We start from the raw sequence: 14,868 nt of genomic DNA on the forward strand, positions 1-14,868 counted from the left end.
GTTCTCCACTCTGCTGGAATGAAGCCTGTAATTAGGCTGTGGTTGAATTGGGTGCTCAATGACGAAGCTAGTTCTTGCTGGAGATGGCGCAGAACACAGCCTGGGATATTATCAGGTCCCATGGAAACTGTGTTCTTTGCCTTGGATAGGGCCTTTAACACTTGATCTACAGAGATGTGATGTGTGGGACAAGTATCGGGGATGTCAATTGGGCTTTTGTGGGGCGAAAAGGGGGTAAAGTTTGCGCAGAACCTAACAGCTAGCAGGATCAGTGTAAGTGGTACTATTAAGTACCAATTCAGAGCAAACCTGGGTTTGCCATAGAGGTTCCCAACATAACTGAAGGACTTGTGGTTTCCATTTGTTTCAGAGGCTAGTTTCAACCCGTATTTGGCTTTGGAGTTTTTCATTAGTGATCTAATTTGCTTGTTGAGGCAGAGGAGGGAGATTTTCCGATTTGGGATCTGTTCCTTTTTACACCCTTGGACAACAGTTTCTTCCTTTTGTTGTAAAGCCCGTTTATTACAGGATGTCCACCAGACAGGTTTGGGTTTCCTTGAGGAGCAGGTTTTAGTTCTGTTGGGTATGGCTGAGTCCATGCAGTTGTACAGGTGCTTGTATACTCCACTGGCGCACTGTTCAGTATAGCTGTCTACATCCTCTGAGGGTGGTGGTGGTGTGAAACTGCTGATACTCTTCCTTAGGAGGGTGTAGTCAGCTTTTGAGAAGTTTTTTGGCCTGGTTATGGCTGGGGAGGGGTTGGGTGGGATAGAAACATTGAACAAGACAGACTGATCTGATCTCAGCAGGGAAGAACATACTATGGGAGTGGTACAGCGGTCACCCATGTTGGTGAGAACTAAGTCCAGTAAGTTATCTCCCCTTGTGGGGGATGAGACCAGCTGGTCTAGTGTGTTAAACTTTATGAAATCAAGGAATTGTTGGGTGAGTGCATCAGTGCAGGAATAGTTCAACCAGTCTATGGTGGGGTAGTTGAAGTCACCACGGATCAGGGTGTTAGAGAGTACCTTGATGGAGTCAAGTAGGTCCAGGTAGGAGGACTGGGTGTCCTAAGACATGGAGGGGGGTCTATAGCTGGCTACAACTTGGATGGGTGTCTTGCCAACTGTCATTTGCACCTGGAGTAATTCCAGTGCGTCATGCTGGTAAACCAGTCTTCAGATGTGCCTGTCATTAATAAAGATAAAGACTCCACCCCCTTAGTCTTTCAGACCTCATTTTGGGGTTGGAAAGTGTGGAATGAGGTATAGCCTGGTAAGGCAGCCCTGAACCAAGTTTCTGTGACTACACATGCAGCAGCATCTTCCAGTGTGAGGAGAGCCTCCAGTGAGTGCATTTTCAGTTTAACGCTCCTAGGACTGAGCAGCATGACCTTCAATCTGCTTTTTGACAGATCTTTCATGTTGATGATTTGTCTTTGGGACATAGCCTAAAAAAGGCACAATGGGGGAGGCAAGAGCCTTGGCCAAGATCCAGAACCCCAGTGGTGACACACTATCTCTGGCAAAGCATCGAGGCTTGCCAACCATGTCATCCCAGGCAGACAGGTACTGGATCCCCTTGGAAGGACACCAGATACTAAGCCAATTGTTTAAAATCATTTTTTGTTGGTATTGTGGCATCATTCGTGGTGAAGGCAGGATGCTGCTCAGGGCCAGGGTCACACCAGCGTGGAGCACACAGCCTGACAGCTCAATCATGTCTCTCTTCATATAGTCCAGGGAGGTACGTCTCAAGTCATTCACACCAACATGGACAATGACAGAGTTATACTTGTACCTGCTGTGGAGAGACTTAAGTGTGTGTGTGATGTGGTGTATTCTAGTGCCTGACAAATAACTGACCGTGACCTTCTTGTGCCTGGTGAGGGGAGCCATCAGTGTCTCTCACTTTTGAGTCGCCAATGACTAGCATGTTTGGCTTATTGTTATGCCCAATGGGCTGTGTTGGCTTATTGTTATGCCCAATGGGCTGTGTTTGTGAGATACTGGTGTGTTGACTGTGTGCAGTGTGATTGGCATTGTGTGTGGAATGTTTGAGAATGTGTTTTTTTTGGGGGGGGGTCTGTTTAGGTTAAGTTTTTGTTGAGGAACCCTGCATAGGTGAGCGTGTGACTCTGATGTGGGTGGTGTGGTATTTCTGGCTATCTCCTCTTTGTCAGGAGTACTGAATGTGGTGAGAGCATGGATTCCAGCTTACTGATGTAGATGCTTCTCTCACAAGTAGAAGAATTATGTGCTAGGAGATGGGGACTGTCCGTGAACATGAGGCAGTTGCTACACTGTCTCAGTATGCTCATGTCGACCAGACTGGCAGGGGAAACTGATGGGAATGTCCAGACATAGTGCTCTGAATACTGGAGAGCAGGGTTTGTCCACAAAAACTCTAAATGTAAAATAACTGGCCTGAAGCACAAGTGCTAAAACCAAAACTAAGATACTTAGAATAGCATGTAAATTAATCAAGCTGCTAACAAGCAGTAATAAGTGCAGAATAAGAGCACTTGTGCACTTGGCACACAGAACAGCAAGCTAAGGTAATAAGGAAGGTAGAAGACAGTTACAGTAAGAGCAGCTGAATAAAGTACATACATTTTTTTTTGTTAGTGGAGAGGGATGCAATAGATCAAGATTAAGAGACTAAAGGGGCTGTCCTTCCCAAATGCTCTCTCTGTACACAGTGGCTAGAGCTGAAGAGACTGGACTGGTAAGAGTGTCTGAAATCAAAACACGATCTCACTGTATTCAGCGGAGTGAGGAGGGGCGGGCAATTCCAAAGCCAACAAGATAAATACCACAACAAGAACAGGGAGGGAAGATGGGAAAATAACTGTACAGAGACACAGAGGACTATAATATTCAATGAAACAAATAAATAAAATGCCATACTATCTGTAAAACAGTACTAGTGCAGAACAAAGTATACTTAACTCAGCTTGTACTTCAGTTAATTGCAGGTAGATAGCAGCCAGCCAATTTTAAAACAAAAGGACAAAGATTCAAGATGAAAAAAAAAAAAAAAAAAGTCTGCAAAAATAAGATGCAGGCAGGAGAAACGCCTCAAGCTCATCTTTTAACTGTTTGTTCAGCCTCTTTACAACACCAAACTACATTAATTTTTAAACTGCCTCCACTCACAAATCAGGGTTAGTTCAAAAGTACAGGAATAAACCAGATTAAAAAAAATGTTTCCTATTGCAGACTTGACAACTGTACATTTCAAAAATACAAAATAAGTAACAAGCACTCAAAAGGAGCACTAAAAATCTGCAAGAAGGCTGTAGATGAAGAACCAAAGAGGCTCTTTAAGCTCCACTTTGACTTGTTTTGTCACCCCCATCAGAACACCAAGCTACCTTAAAAGATGATTAAAATCAGCAGACAATGAAAACCTACACACACACATTATATATATATATATATATATATATATACATATATATATATATATATATATATATATATATATATACACACACACACACACACACACACACACACACACACACACACACACACACACACACACACATATACATACATACATACATACATATACACATACATATACATACTCTATCTTGTCAAACAGTCTGAGGAATTGATTCTGCAAGGGTGTCAGTGCAGTGACAGTTTTTAACACCTCTGCAGTCGTGTGGGGGGGAGGGGACTCAATTCCTCTTGAACTACAAAAGAGGACACTAAACAAAGACCTGAAATTTAGTTACTTTTCTGGCTGTAGCTAGATAAGTTCTAAGTATAGTGTAAATCAAGGTCTGAGCCAAACATAAATGAAGGTGATTAGAGACAGAAAAGGAGTCCTTTTACAGAAGGTAAATAAAATAACAGTGACCTCTCCCAGATCCCATTATATGTCAATGTCATGGGAATTCAAAGTTACTTCCTTATATCTGGCATGAGTCAAACAAAGTATTATGGGAAAGAGAAAGGTTTGAGGCAGTACAAGACTTTGATACATCATGCCCCATATGATTTTGAGGTGTTAAAAATAGGTCAGGAAACAAGAGTGAAAAAAATGTTTTTTTAGTTCTAGGGTGAAATATTCCTTTGACCCTTGTGTTTGCGTGTAGCTGCTCACCTCGCAACGGGGTTCAGCAGTGCCCTGTATAGATGCAAGTGCCTTGAAAGACAATTTTCTCCTAGAAATCTTTTAGTGAAGCCTCCCAAGCTTCCCTGCTGCACTGTGGGAAACTCAGTTGCACACGGAGAAGCGTTGCCATATAGTTTTCGCCCCTAGCCTTCAATAGGATAAACCTCTTTGTTAATCCTAAAGCAAATTCTGGTCAAACTAGCCCACTCCCCAATAGTAGTTGTGGTAAAAACCTGCCATAATGGATGGTCAGTTTCCAGCCATTTCTCTGCCCAGCCTGATTGACATGGGCATCCTGAGGTGATATAGTAATTGTCTCATGTACACTGACAAGCATTTACTCCCAAAACAGACATACAGTATGCGAGAGATGCAATTACACTATTAATTTGTAATAAATTCTCTCAAGTAACAACAAACTGGACATCAAACAGGCTGTCAGCATGCACACACACACACACACACACACACACACACACACACACACACACACACACACACACACACACACACACACAAACACACACCACAAGGTCACAACACAAACCTGCACATGCGGAGATGCTCACTAGAAGCCAACATAACCCACTACATAACATACCAGTGTCTCAGCAAATAAGCCTGTAAAGGCAAAACCCCTCAAAATCAAATGTCCTGGATATGGGCGACTCCACAGACACACAGATGTCCCCCTCTCACCAGGCTGGACAAAGAGGTCATGATCAGCTGCCTGTCAGGTGCCAGGTTCCATCAAATCATACACACACTCAAGTCATGCAAGAACAATTACCGTTATGACTCTGTCATAGTAAATGCTGGGATGAATGACTTACCTTTTTAGACTACATGAAGAGAGACATGACTGAACGCTCAGAATATGCATCCCAGACAGGTATGTCCCTAGCCCTAAGCAGCATTCTACTTTCACCCAGGATGATGCCACAATATAGACAAAAAATGACTGACTTCAACAATTGGGGTTAGCTTCTGGTGTCAGTCCTGGGGGATCCAGTATCTGCCAGCCTGGGAGGACATGGCTAACAGACCACATTGCTTTGCCAGAGATGGCCTTCACCAGTCTCATTTAGGCTTTCAGACTTGCCTTAGTGCCTTTTTTTAGGCAATGTCAAAACAAAATTTCAGACGTAAACAAATCCACTTGAGACAAACTCATGGTTATGCTGCTTAATGCTAGGAGCCTAAACAGGAAACTGCACTCCCTGGAAGCACTCCTCACCTTGAAGATGCTGACATCTGTGCAGTCACTGAGACATGGTACAAGGCCACAGACAGCACTCCAGCTGTGCAAGGCTACAACATACTTCACATGTTCAGACCCCAGAGTGTGAAAGAACCAATAGTGGAGGTGTATCCATCTACATTAACTCCAAATACACCTCGAGACTGATTAAACAGTACGACTCTCTTGAGCTACTCCAGGTACAACTAACTATAGGTAAAGCACCTTACCATGTCATTATTAGCCAAGGGTCCTCCACCATGAACCTGCACAATGCCTACCTGGACGTCACTCACTATACAGCTAAACACTTTGTTCAGTGGAGATTTCAACTATCCTTCCATTGACTGTTGATGTACACAAGGGCAAACATACCAGCCCTGAGGTTCCTAGACTTTGTCAATACAGATGCCCTGGAACAGCTAGCCTGCACCCCTACAAGAGGCTAAAATGTCCTAGACTTAGTACTCATCAACATGGAGGCGGTCACTGCACTACCCCCTGTGTATTGCCCTCCCTGGTAAGGTCATACCAGAAATCTCTCTCATTTGAAGTAGCAATTACACTGGACACCCCCAAAAGGAGCGAAGAAAACTGAAAAATGTCTTCAAAGCAAACTACAGCCTACTAGGCGATGGTATAAAGTTTCAAACCCCCTGCTAACACAGCCAAACAAGGACTCTTATGCAAAAGAGTACACAAATGCCCTGTAAAAACCACCTAAACAACTGTATAGACGCTGCTGTACCTTAATGGATCAAAACCAGGTCCTCCCAAAAAAATGGCCACCCTGGTGTACCAAGTATAAATATGTTGTATAACAAAAAGAAAGTGATGTCTAGGAATAAAAAAAGAACTTACTCAACAAAAGAATACCCTCCACAGCTTGAAAAAAATCAGATATCTTGTAAAGTCCTCTGAAGCTAGTTACGAACCTAAATTAACATCCCTAGCCAAGGATAATCATAAGGAATTCTTTAGCTATATCTGAAATCTCGTAAGGAATTCTTTAGCTATATCTGAAATCTCGTACACTCAACTATGTGCCAAACCTTTAGTGGATAATACCTCTCATACTGAACCTGAGGAAACTGCCAACCTGCTAGCTGACAGATTTGGTGCAATCTTCACCCCCCCCCCATTCCCACCAATGATACCCCAGAGCATGCCTGATGCCAGTCTTCTTACCTAGTATCTCCAAAACAGCAGGTCATATCAGTGTTCTCCAAGGCCAAAAACACGGCCTCTATGGGACCAGATAACATCCCTGGCTGCTTGATACACAAAATCTAAAACAAGACCTAGCAGAACCACTTGGCACTCTCTTTAACCTCAGTCTGAGCACTTGCTTTGTCCCAGCAGAATGGAGAACAGTAATCCCTTTCATAAAGGTGGTCCATAAACCCACCCCGGGAACTATAGACCCATAAACCTAACCAGCCTCATCTGCAACGCCAATGGAAAAAAATCATCATGGACCTTGTCAACAAGGACAAGGGTGACCTCCAAGCTCGTGACCCAACCCAGTTTGGCTTTAAGGGTAGATCATGTTTATTAAAACTGGTGGACTTCTTCGAAATGTCACCAAAGCCCTGGATGAAGGAAAGAGTATATACTGCCTACCTTGACTTAGCTAATATTTTGACAAAATCCCCCAACTTCGGTAGCATTGAGAAAGTCTCCCAGCTGGGGATTAACCCATACGTCAGTAGATGAATAACCAACTGGCACACCGACAGAATGCATACTGTCAAAGTTGGGGATCCACCTCTATCAGTACACCCAGTTACCAGTGGCATACCACAAGGATCTGTGCTGGGCCCTCGAACGTTTGGACTCTTTCTCAGGAATCCAGGTGAAAATGGATGGCCTCTGGCTTACCAAGTTCGCTGATGATTGCAAATTGGAAGCAATCACAGAGTCCCCAAACGATGTTAACTTATTACAAAAGGGGCTAACACAGACAAATGATTGGTGCCAAAGTCACGGACTAAAACTAAATTGCAAAAAAGTGCATCACCATCCCCTTAGGCAAAGAGGAAGTTGCTGCAAATTAAATTATTAACAGCACCCCTGCCCCCCAAGCTCAAATCCAGTGATATGAGATTTGGGAACATAGGCAACATAGGCTGATAGCAATCTAAATTTCGATCACCATGTGTCCACAGTAGTAAGGAAAGCCTTCTACGCCGCACATCTCATAACGGCATCGCACTAAGACTAAGGATGTTACAAGTGTTCTGTACTACACCCTCATCAGACCGCTAATGCACAGAGTACAACACTCCCTTTTGCATGTACTTCACCAGACACCTTACAGCAGCTGGAGAGACCACAGAGGTTTCTCACCAAGAAAATTCAAGGCCTCCAAAACATGACCTACATGAAAAGACTGAAAGCAGTGTCACTGTGCTCATCTTACAGGCTGCTGAAAGGCAACCTGTGCCTGGGCTAGAGAGCAATCTTTGATCCTGCCCTAATGGAATTGCTGCACATCTGCAAATCAAATGGGACAAGAGTCACTCGCTCCAGGGATCTCAACCTAGCCTGTGATATGAACAGAAAATGCTGGAGACACAGATACTTCTCCCAGAGACTGCTGCTCTTCTGGAATAAATCAATTCACGTGAAGCAGAGCTCCTCAATGACCCTATTTAAGCACAACCTAGACAACTGGATGGGAAACTGGAAATTCATCCCTGGGGTAGCACGTTTGTTCCCCATGGACAGGGGCAATCAGTGCTGATCACAGACTTGCTATGCAAATGACGACCATCAAACTAAGGTCAGTTAAGAAACACAGGTACAACATGGCTAAGCTTGTAAAGGCCCTAGGGCCATTAGCCTAGTAAACTCCTATGAACCCATGAAATTTATTTCCTTAGTTCACATCTGGAATGAGCAAAACTACTTTATGATTAAAAAAAATATTCATTATAAACCAATGATTACCTAGAAGGGTCAAAATCAGGTGGTGCTTTTATTAGCCACAGTTCTGTCGAAGGGCGATCAATTATGTCCAGAGTTAAACTTTTCTGTGGGGAATAATTGCAGCAGGTAAAATCCACTGGACAACAATAGGTCTTTATTTTCCCTGTGGAGATAAACAGCAACATATAGAACTTTTTAGCATCTGTCCTTAACAACTGTATTTAAATCACTGGACATTCTTTCTGCTTTATGCATTTTACAATTACACTTGAAATGCACTAAAAAATGAACAATCTGTAAAACATAATATCAAAAATAAAGGCTAATTACAAAATGCAGCAAAGTTTTGCTTTACTGAAATAAAGGGCAACCTAATTGAAATTAAGTATTCTACACACATGTAGAACGGGTGTCTGGTACTGTGTGTGTGTGCATGTGTAGTTGCTGACATTAAGTGTTGAGCATAGCAAACGAAAAGGAAAGGGAGAGAGAGGTGCTGAGGAGCTTTTATCTGCTAAACACACACAAGTTCAGAAGCTACGAGTGCTGCTACCATCTAGGAGAGTTATGCACAATGGGGGGGGGGGGTATAAAAATGAAATCTGTAGAGGACAAGATTTCAGGGGCAAACAATTGTGTGGCTGGGTGGCATGAACTTACTGTGGAAATTTGTCATTCCCACCCAAGTGGCAAAATATGTGGAGACTGGCCACTTCAAAAGACTATGCATCTATGACATGGATAATTCAGTACAGCCATAGGACCTAAAACTGATCAAAAGTATTGGAATCCCTGTAGCAGACAGCAGCTTTCTGCCCCCCCCCCCCCCCCATTTCGGGGAGGGAACCTTTCTGCACTTTTGAAGGCAGAGAAGCAACTCCCTCAGCAGTGCTTGAAACCTTGTATAGGCAGTCTGTGTTAATGCTTTATTAGTAAAAAGTTCTGAAGTACCTTCCTTCAAAGGTATAAGATACCTTTGTTAAAAGCTCAGCAAAGTACGCTGCCTTGGTCAAAGGCAGACGGTAAAAAGTATGCACAGAGAAATGTGTCTGTTTGTTGCAAAGAAGTTTTATCTGGCCATCTGAGAAACAATAAAGAATTATGATGATCAAGAAAAAATCTTGGAAAAATGCAGTAAATGCTAGGTGATGCACTTATGCTTATATCTGTGAGACAGCAGAAAAGAACAGAGCAAAGCTATATTATCTAAATATTTATAGTGATTTATAATGGCACACAATACACTCTGAAATCCAATGTCAGCCATCCCAAGTACAAGCAGTAAGGAAACTGCTGCAACAGTGTCTCAGAGAAAGATGCTGTGTAGGGATTCATTGACTGCCCTCTGCAAACATGAAGGAATTAGTATCGTTCAGAAATAAAAAAAGAAAAAAAATACAGTATTTGTGTTAGTTTCTGTATGCACTGCAATTCTAATTTTCCCCACAATAGTCAGGTTCAGTAGCTGAAAACAACAATTTAAAACATTCAAGGGGTACTGTGATGTGAAGTTCAGAAACAAGGCTCCTCAGGAGTCCCTGTAACTGGATCTACAAGGAGAACGCTTACATGATGTATGACGTTTTGCATACTTTCTTTACTTGTCCTATCTGTAAACATCCATAGGCTATAACCACTGGTTCTTCCGTAGTGAGGGCTTCTCACACCTGATTCATCACAATTATTCAATTTCCTCCCTAGTTCTTACTTGGAATTTCAGCCAGGCAATGCACACCTGACTTCTCTTGCGTTTCATACTCATAATTACATTTTTTGCATCTGTGTTTTGCATTTCTAGGTGACACCCAAGCTCACTTACTGGAAAGGAGAAGTCTCTAAGTTGGCAGTTACTTCATTTGTTTTGGGACTTTTTACAGCAGCATCTGTTTTTTTTTTGGCGACTTTAATTGCAGCAACTGCTTTAGGACAGTTTTTGTAAGGTTATCAATATGCCTTTATGGTAATGTATGCCCAGTTCTGTAGCAGTTTAAAATGTGAAATTTGAGTCTCTCTCTCAATGGTCTTACCTCTGCAGCTTGGTTGTTCAAAAGAATAAATTTAATGTGTTTTAGAACTCAACTTGTTTGTTCAAACCTTTCAGTGCTATCACTTGTAAGTAAAGCTACTCTATTCTCGGGGTAAGTACCATGCCCTATCACAGCTTCCATGAACTCAGTTACTTGTACTACTCGCATCATTTAGTCACATGGTAGCCTTACTTCATGTTTTCTACTCTTCAATTCTCTCTCTCCTTTTACCACATTTACTAACTCACTCGTACTGCCTCCATCTGCATACTGCTAGTGTGAATCCTTCAGCCACTTCCCATTTGTGTTTACTACCTTGTCCCTCATTCCACACACAAGCTTGTAATATGTCTTAAGTTTTCATGTTACCCTTTACTAAATTTTCCAAGTCCAATTCAGGCACACAGTATTGCTATTTAAAAGGAGTTGCATTTCTCTGTTGATGCAATACATCTGTTAATCTTGTATTCCAATTGTTAGCCTTGGCTGTTTTACAAGACATTGTTTATATGTGCTAGAGACTTGCACGTCCCAAACTGCTGCTATAAATTCAGTAAGTCAAACGATGAAATGGGTCTGCAAAGATTGGATACACACAAGCCAACTGAAGATTTGTAAACTTTTTTTGTTTCTTTAAAAACTTACAGCTGTAATAGTAGTATTGCCCATAGTTCTCCAGTCACATGACATTAATGATCAGACAATACAGTAAAAGGACTGCTGGCTAATGAAATAACGTGAGAATGTGGTTTACAGTGCATTTAGCCCCTATCTAATGTTACAACCATTACACATACCACTGAAGAGTGGAAAGGTATACCTGCTGATAGTGTGCTAAGGCAAGTACAGATCTGCAATGACTTTTATAAATTATCACAAAAAATGTAACTTGACAATGGAAGTCCTTAAAAGGTCTTAACAGAACAGGTGACAAATGTGCCCCTCATTTTTTCTTGAACATTATGCAGAATGACCAAAATAATCATCATTGACTAAAGTAGCAATTTACGAAGAAACTCAATATCTGTGAATATAAAATAAGGAATTTACATTGATGCAGTTAAACAAATGCCTGTTTTCTCCTTCAAAGCATTCATCTCCAAAACTGCATACTAGAGTAGTTTTATTGCTACATATAACAAGCAGTAAGATGACATCTACTTTTTTTACTGTAAACATCAGTTTGTCAAACAAACACTGAATAAAAATAAAACAGTTAAGGACAAATAATATAACCTCCCTTAACTCATTCACTCCAGTGTAGCTCAGGAAGTTTGCACTATAAACTTCCAATGGTCTGAGCCTAAACCTTATTTGACAGAATCAAATTATGTCCTCACAATTTAAACAAATATTCATATCTCTGGAACCATAGGGGTTATGAAAGAAGTATAAATGGCAAACTCCAACACAAACTATTTTTTGTAGTGGTAGTATTCTTTAGGTGCTAGGTTTTAAACCAAATTTTATAAGTCGCAGTAAACAGTAATTATTACATTTGTAATATTTTGCAAACAAAATATCTCAGCAACCACTCACGTTACACACATACTGTCAGCAACATTTTATTCACCTAGCTGAGAGCTTTCATGTGAAGCCAAGTTCCATCTACTTGAGATATTTAGAAAAAAGTGAAAATTGTATCCATATAAATTATAAAAACAACCATTAAAATCTCTTAACCTGCACTAGACAGAGGTCAAATATTAATGCAGTTGAGTCTGCTATTATTTAAGCTTTAAGATGAAAGTTTTTAAAAGCTTGTACGTAGCATGGTTTTGGAATTATTGATGCAAATATGAAAAAGCAATATTTGATGCCTATAGGCATCAGTAGGAGATAACTGCAGATGCACCTGGAGGCGTCATTCTGCTGTAATGAGTAAAATATAAATGTTTTAATGAGCAAAGCTTAGCTGCAGCAACTGCCTGCCTTAAAAAACAAACATTCATTATGTAAAAACACTATAGTTCACCAGCATCATTTTAGCAATTATTCCCCTCCCAATACAAATAAACACTGATCATCTGGCCACTTGTCACCATTTGCCCAATAAGCACAATAAATTACACCCAATTCCTCTACATGAACTAGAACGGTGTGCAACAAAACGTAGACATTTCATTCATATTTTTCTTCTGGCTTCAGTGTTACTGAGCAAGACAGAGACTTCAACCCTAGTATTCACATCAACTCTACTTCTGAGAAACAAAACCAAAACACCTTTCTAAGTGATGGGCAAAAACAGCCTAGTATTTGCCTATTAACCTATCAGTTTGCAAGTCTAGCCAATACAAGTAGTAAAGAAACAAAGTCCAAACCACCACACTGGTAATAAAATCGATTATTTTTACTTCCAACCACAACGGATGAGCGCTTTCGTCTAATAGATAGACTTCATCAGATCAGCCAATAACCAGAAGTCAAAATCAAACTGTGTACCTTGTATCTGTGAGATTAAGACCTTAACTGTTATGCCAACCCCTCTCTAAAGCTTTACTGTACATTCTGTACCAACTAACAAATGTTAGTAAGTAATAGGCTAGCCATCCTACTGGCCATTTTAAGCCTAGCTAAATTTCCTTTTCAAATGCGAGAAGCTTCTTGCTGCAGATACTATGGATGGAACTTCTGTCCTGAGGGTCAGCAGTCAGGGAAGAAGATGCATAAGGTAAGACCGGAATTTTCCTCTGTCCAGCCTCTGCCGGGAGTTTCTGCTGAGGTTATTATGAACCCAGAGGCTCACCCAGTCATTTTGTCAGATTCTTCTACCGCTTCTGGGTTGGAGGCTGATGAGGATCTGGCGGGCAGCGTATCAGACAAGGCTTTGCAGGTGTCCGTTTCAGGCATTCAGAGGGAACCACAGTTGACTGTTTCAGCAGGGTCTAGAGGGGTTCAGCAGCTTCTCTTTAGGGAAGAGGTTGCTACTGTAGTTGTGGAATGACATCCTGAGTCTGGACCTTCAGGTTTCTAGGATGGATGTCCCCTTAAAAAAAGAAACAAAACTAATTGTGTTTCTACTGCTCCTAGGGATCAACAAATTGAGCGATAGGCCTTTACTCGGGGATCATTTAATGCTTTACTGTCGTTAAGACCTTCTCAAGGGGTTTCAGTTCCTGCTCCTCTTTGGTCCTCCTCTTCCCCTAAAAGGCCCAGAGAATTGCAGTTTTCTGTGGTGGATTCTGATGACTCCCTTGCTTATTCTACTCAGATTCCTTCTCCTTTAGACGAGTCTGAGGAGGATGATTCTCATACTCTAGACAATCCTTCTGAGGAAATTTCCTTTGGGAACACGATCTCTAGGATGATGGAATTTTTTTTTAAGTGGGATTGTGCCCAGGTTTTGGATATCCATAAGAGGTACTATGAGTTACTGCAGATGAACTCTCCTAAACCTGCAGCCATTCCTCTTGTATTGCCTGCTTTATTAGATGTTTTTTTCACTGCCTCTAAAGTGCCAGATTCTCTGTTCCCTGCTCCCAGGAGTCCAATTGGTTTTAGAGAGTGCCTGAGGATTGTTCCTTTTTGTTTAAATGTCCTGCTGCTGACCCCTCTGTGGTGTCTGTAGCCTCTGATAAGCCATCTCAATTGCTTCCTTCGACCAAGTTACTGCCTTCTGACAAGGCCAGTACAACCATGGATAGGTTGGGTAAGAAGGTTTATACTTCAGCTACCCTAGCTTTTAGGGCCATTAATTATCAGACCCATATCTCTAGGTATGTCTTGGCTCGTCTTTCTCAGGCTTGTCAGATTCTAATCTTCCAGACTTGAGTAAATCTTCTGCTCTTTCCTTGCTTGGGACTTTCTCTCAGGTAGTTCATCATTCTATCAAATGTAGTTCTGATGCAGCAGATGCCTCTTCTCCGACTGCTGCTTCTGGTTCAGTTCTGAGGAGATATTCATGGCTTTGGCTTCAACCTTTGCCCAATGATATTATGGCTAAGCTCCTCTGGATAACACTCTTGTTTGGTGATGCGGCTGCTGGTTTATTTAAGTCTCTTTAGGACAAGGGGAAGGCTTTACAGGAGCTTAAGCATATGTCTGTTTCTCCTATGCCTAAATTTCAGTGAACCTACCCTTCTAAGCCAGCCTTTGTTTGTCGGCAGTCTTGCCCTCCTTCTAAAGGTAAAAAGGGTAGTAAACCAACTCCTCCTGCTAAGGCCACTCAGACTGCAGGGATTCTTAAGCCTTCCTTTCCTGACAAACCAGGTGCTGTACTATCCACCCATTCCCAGCCATATTCCTCTCTCTCTTCCCGTTTGGCTCTGAATCACCCAGGATTCTTGGTTTCTGTCAATCATTTGGCAAGGATACTTCACAGTCTGGATTTCCCACCCTCTTTTATGGCCTCCTGTAACTTCCTTTTTCCCCAGAGGTTCTTCTAGACCTCTTGTCTCAGGGTACTATCCAAGAGGTGCCTGTGTCCCAAAGGGGGTAGGGTTTTATTTCAAGAATGTTTCTAGTGCCCAGAAAAGAAGGTACGGTACTTTGAGACCTATTCCAGCACTCTCCCATCTAAACACCTTTCTGAAGGTGCCT

The 14,868-nt window shown here is 41.8% G+C and overlaps 1 protein-coding gene across 1 annotated transcript in view; it reads right to left on the reverse strand.

The window, feature by feature from the left end:
• The window catches only part of POLR1G (RNA polymerase I subunit G), a 264,817-nt gene that overhangs the window by 233,559 nt on the left and 16,390 nt on the right, over positions 1-14,868 (reverse strand). Inside the window, exon 2 of the mRNA XM_044080343.1 lies at positions 8,324-8,465. Coding sequence (XP_043936278.1) covers positions 8,324-8,465 — 142 coding nt within the window. The remainder of the gene's footprint in view (positions 1-8,323; positions 8,466-14,868) is intronic.

Source organism: Protopterus annectens, chromosome 1.part0 (assembly GCF_019279795.1).
Source record: "Protopterus annectens isolate FY-2018-M chromosome 1.part0, PAN1.0, whole genome shotgun sequence".
In the NCBI taxonomy this organism is placed as follows: domain Eukaryota; kingdom Metazoa; phylum Chordata; order Ceratodontiformes; family Protopteridae; genus Protopterus; species Protopterus annectens.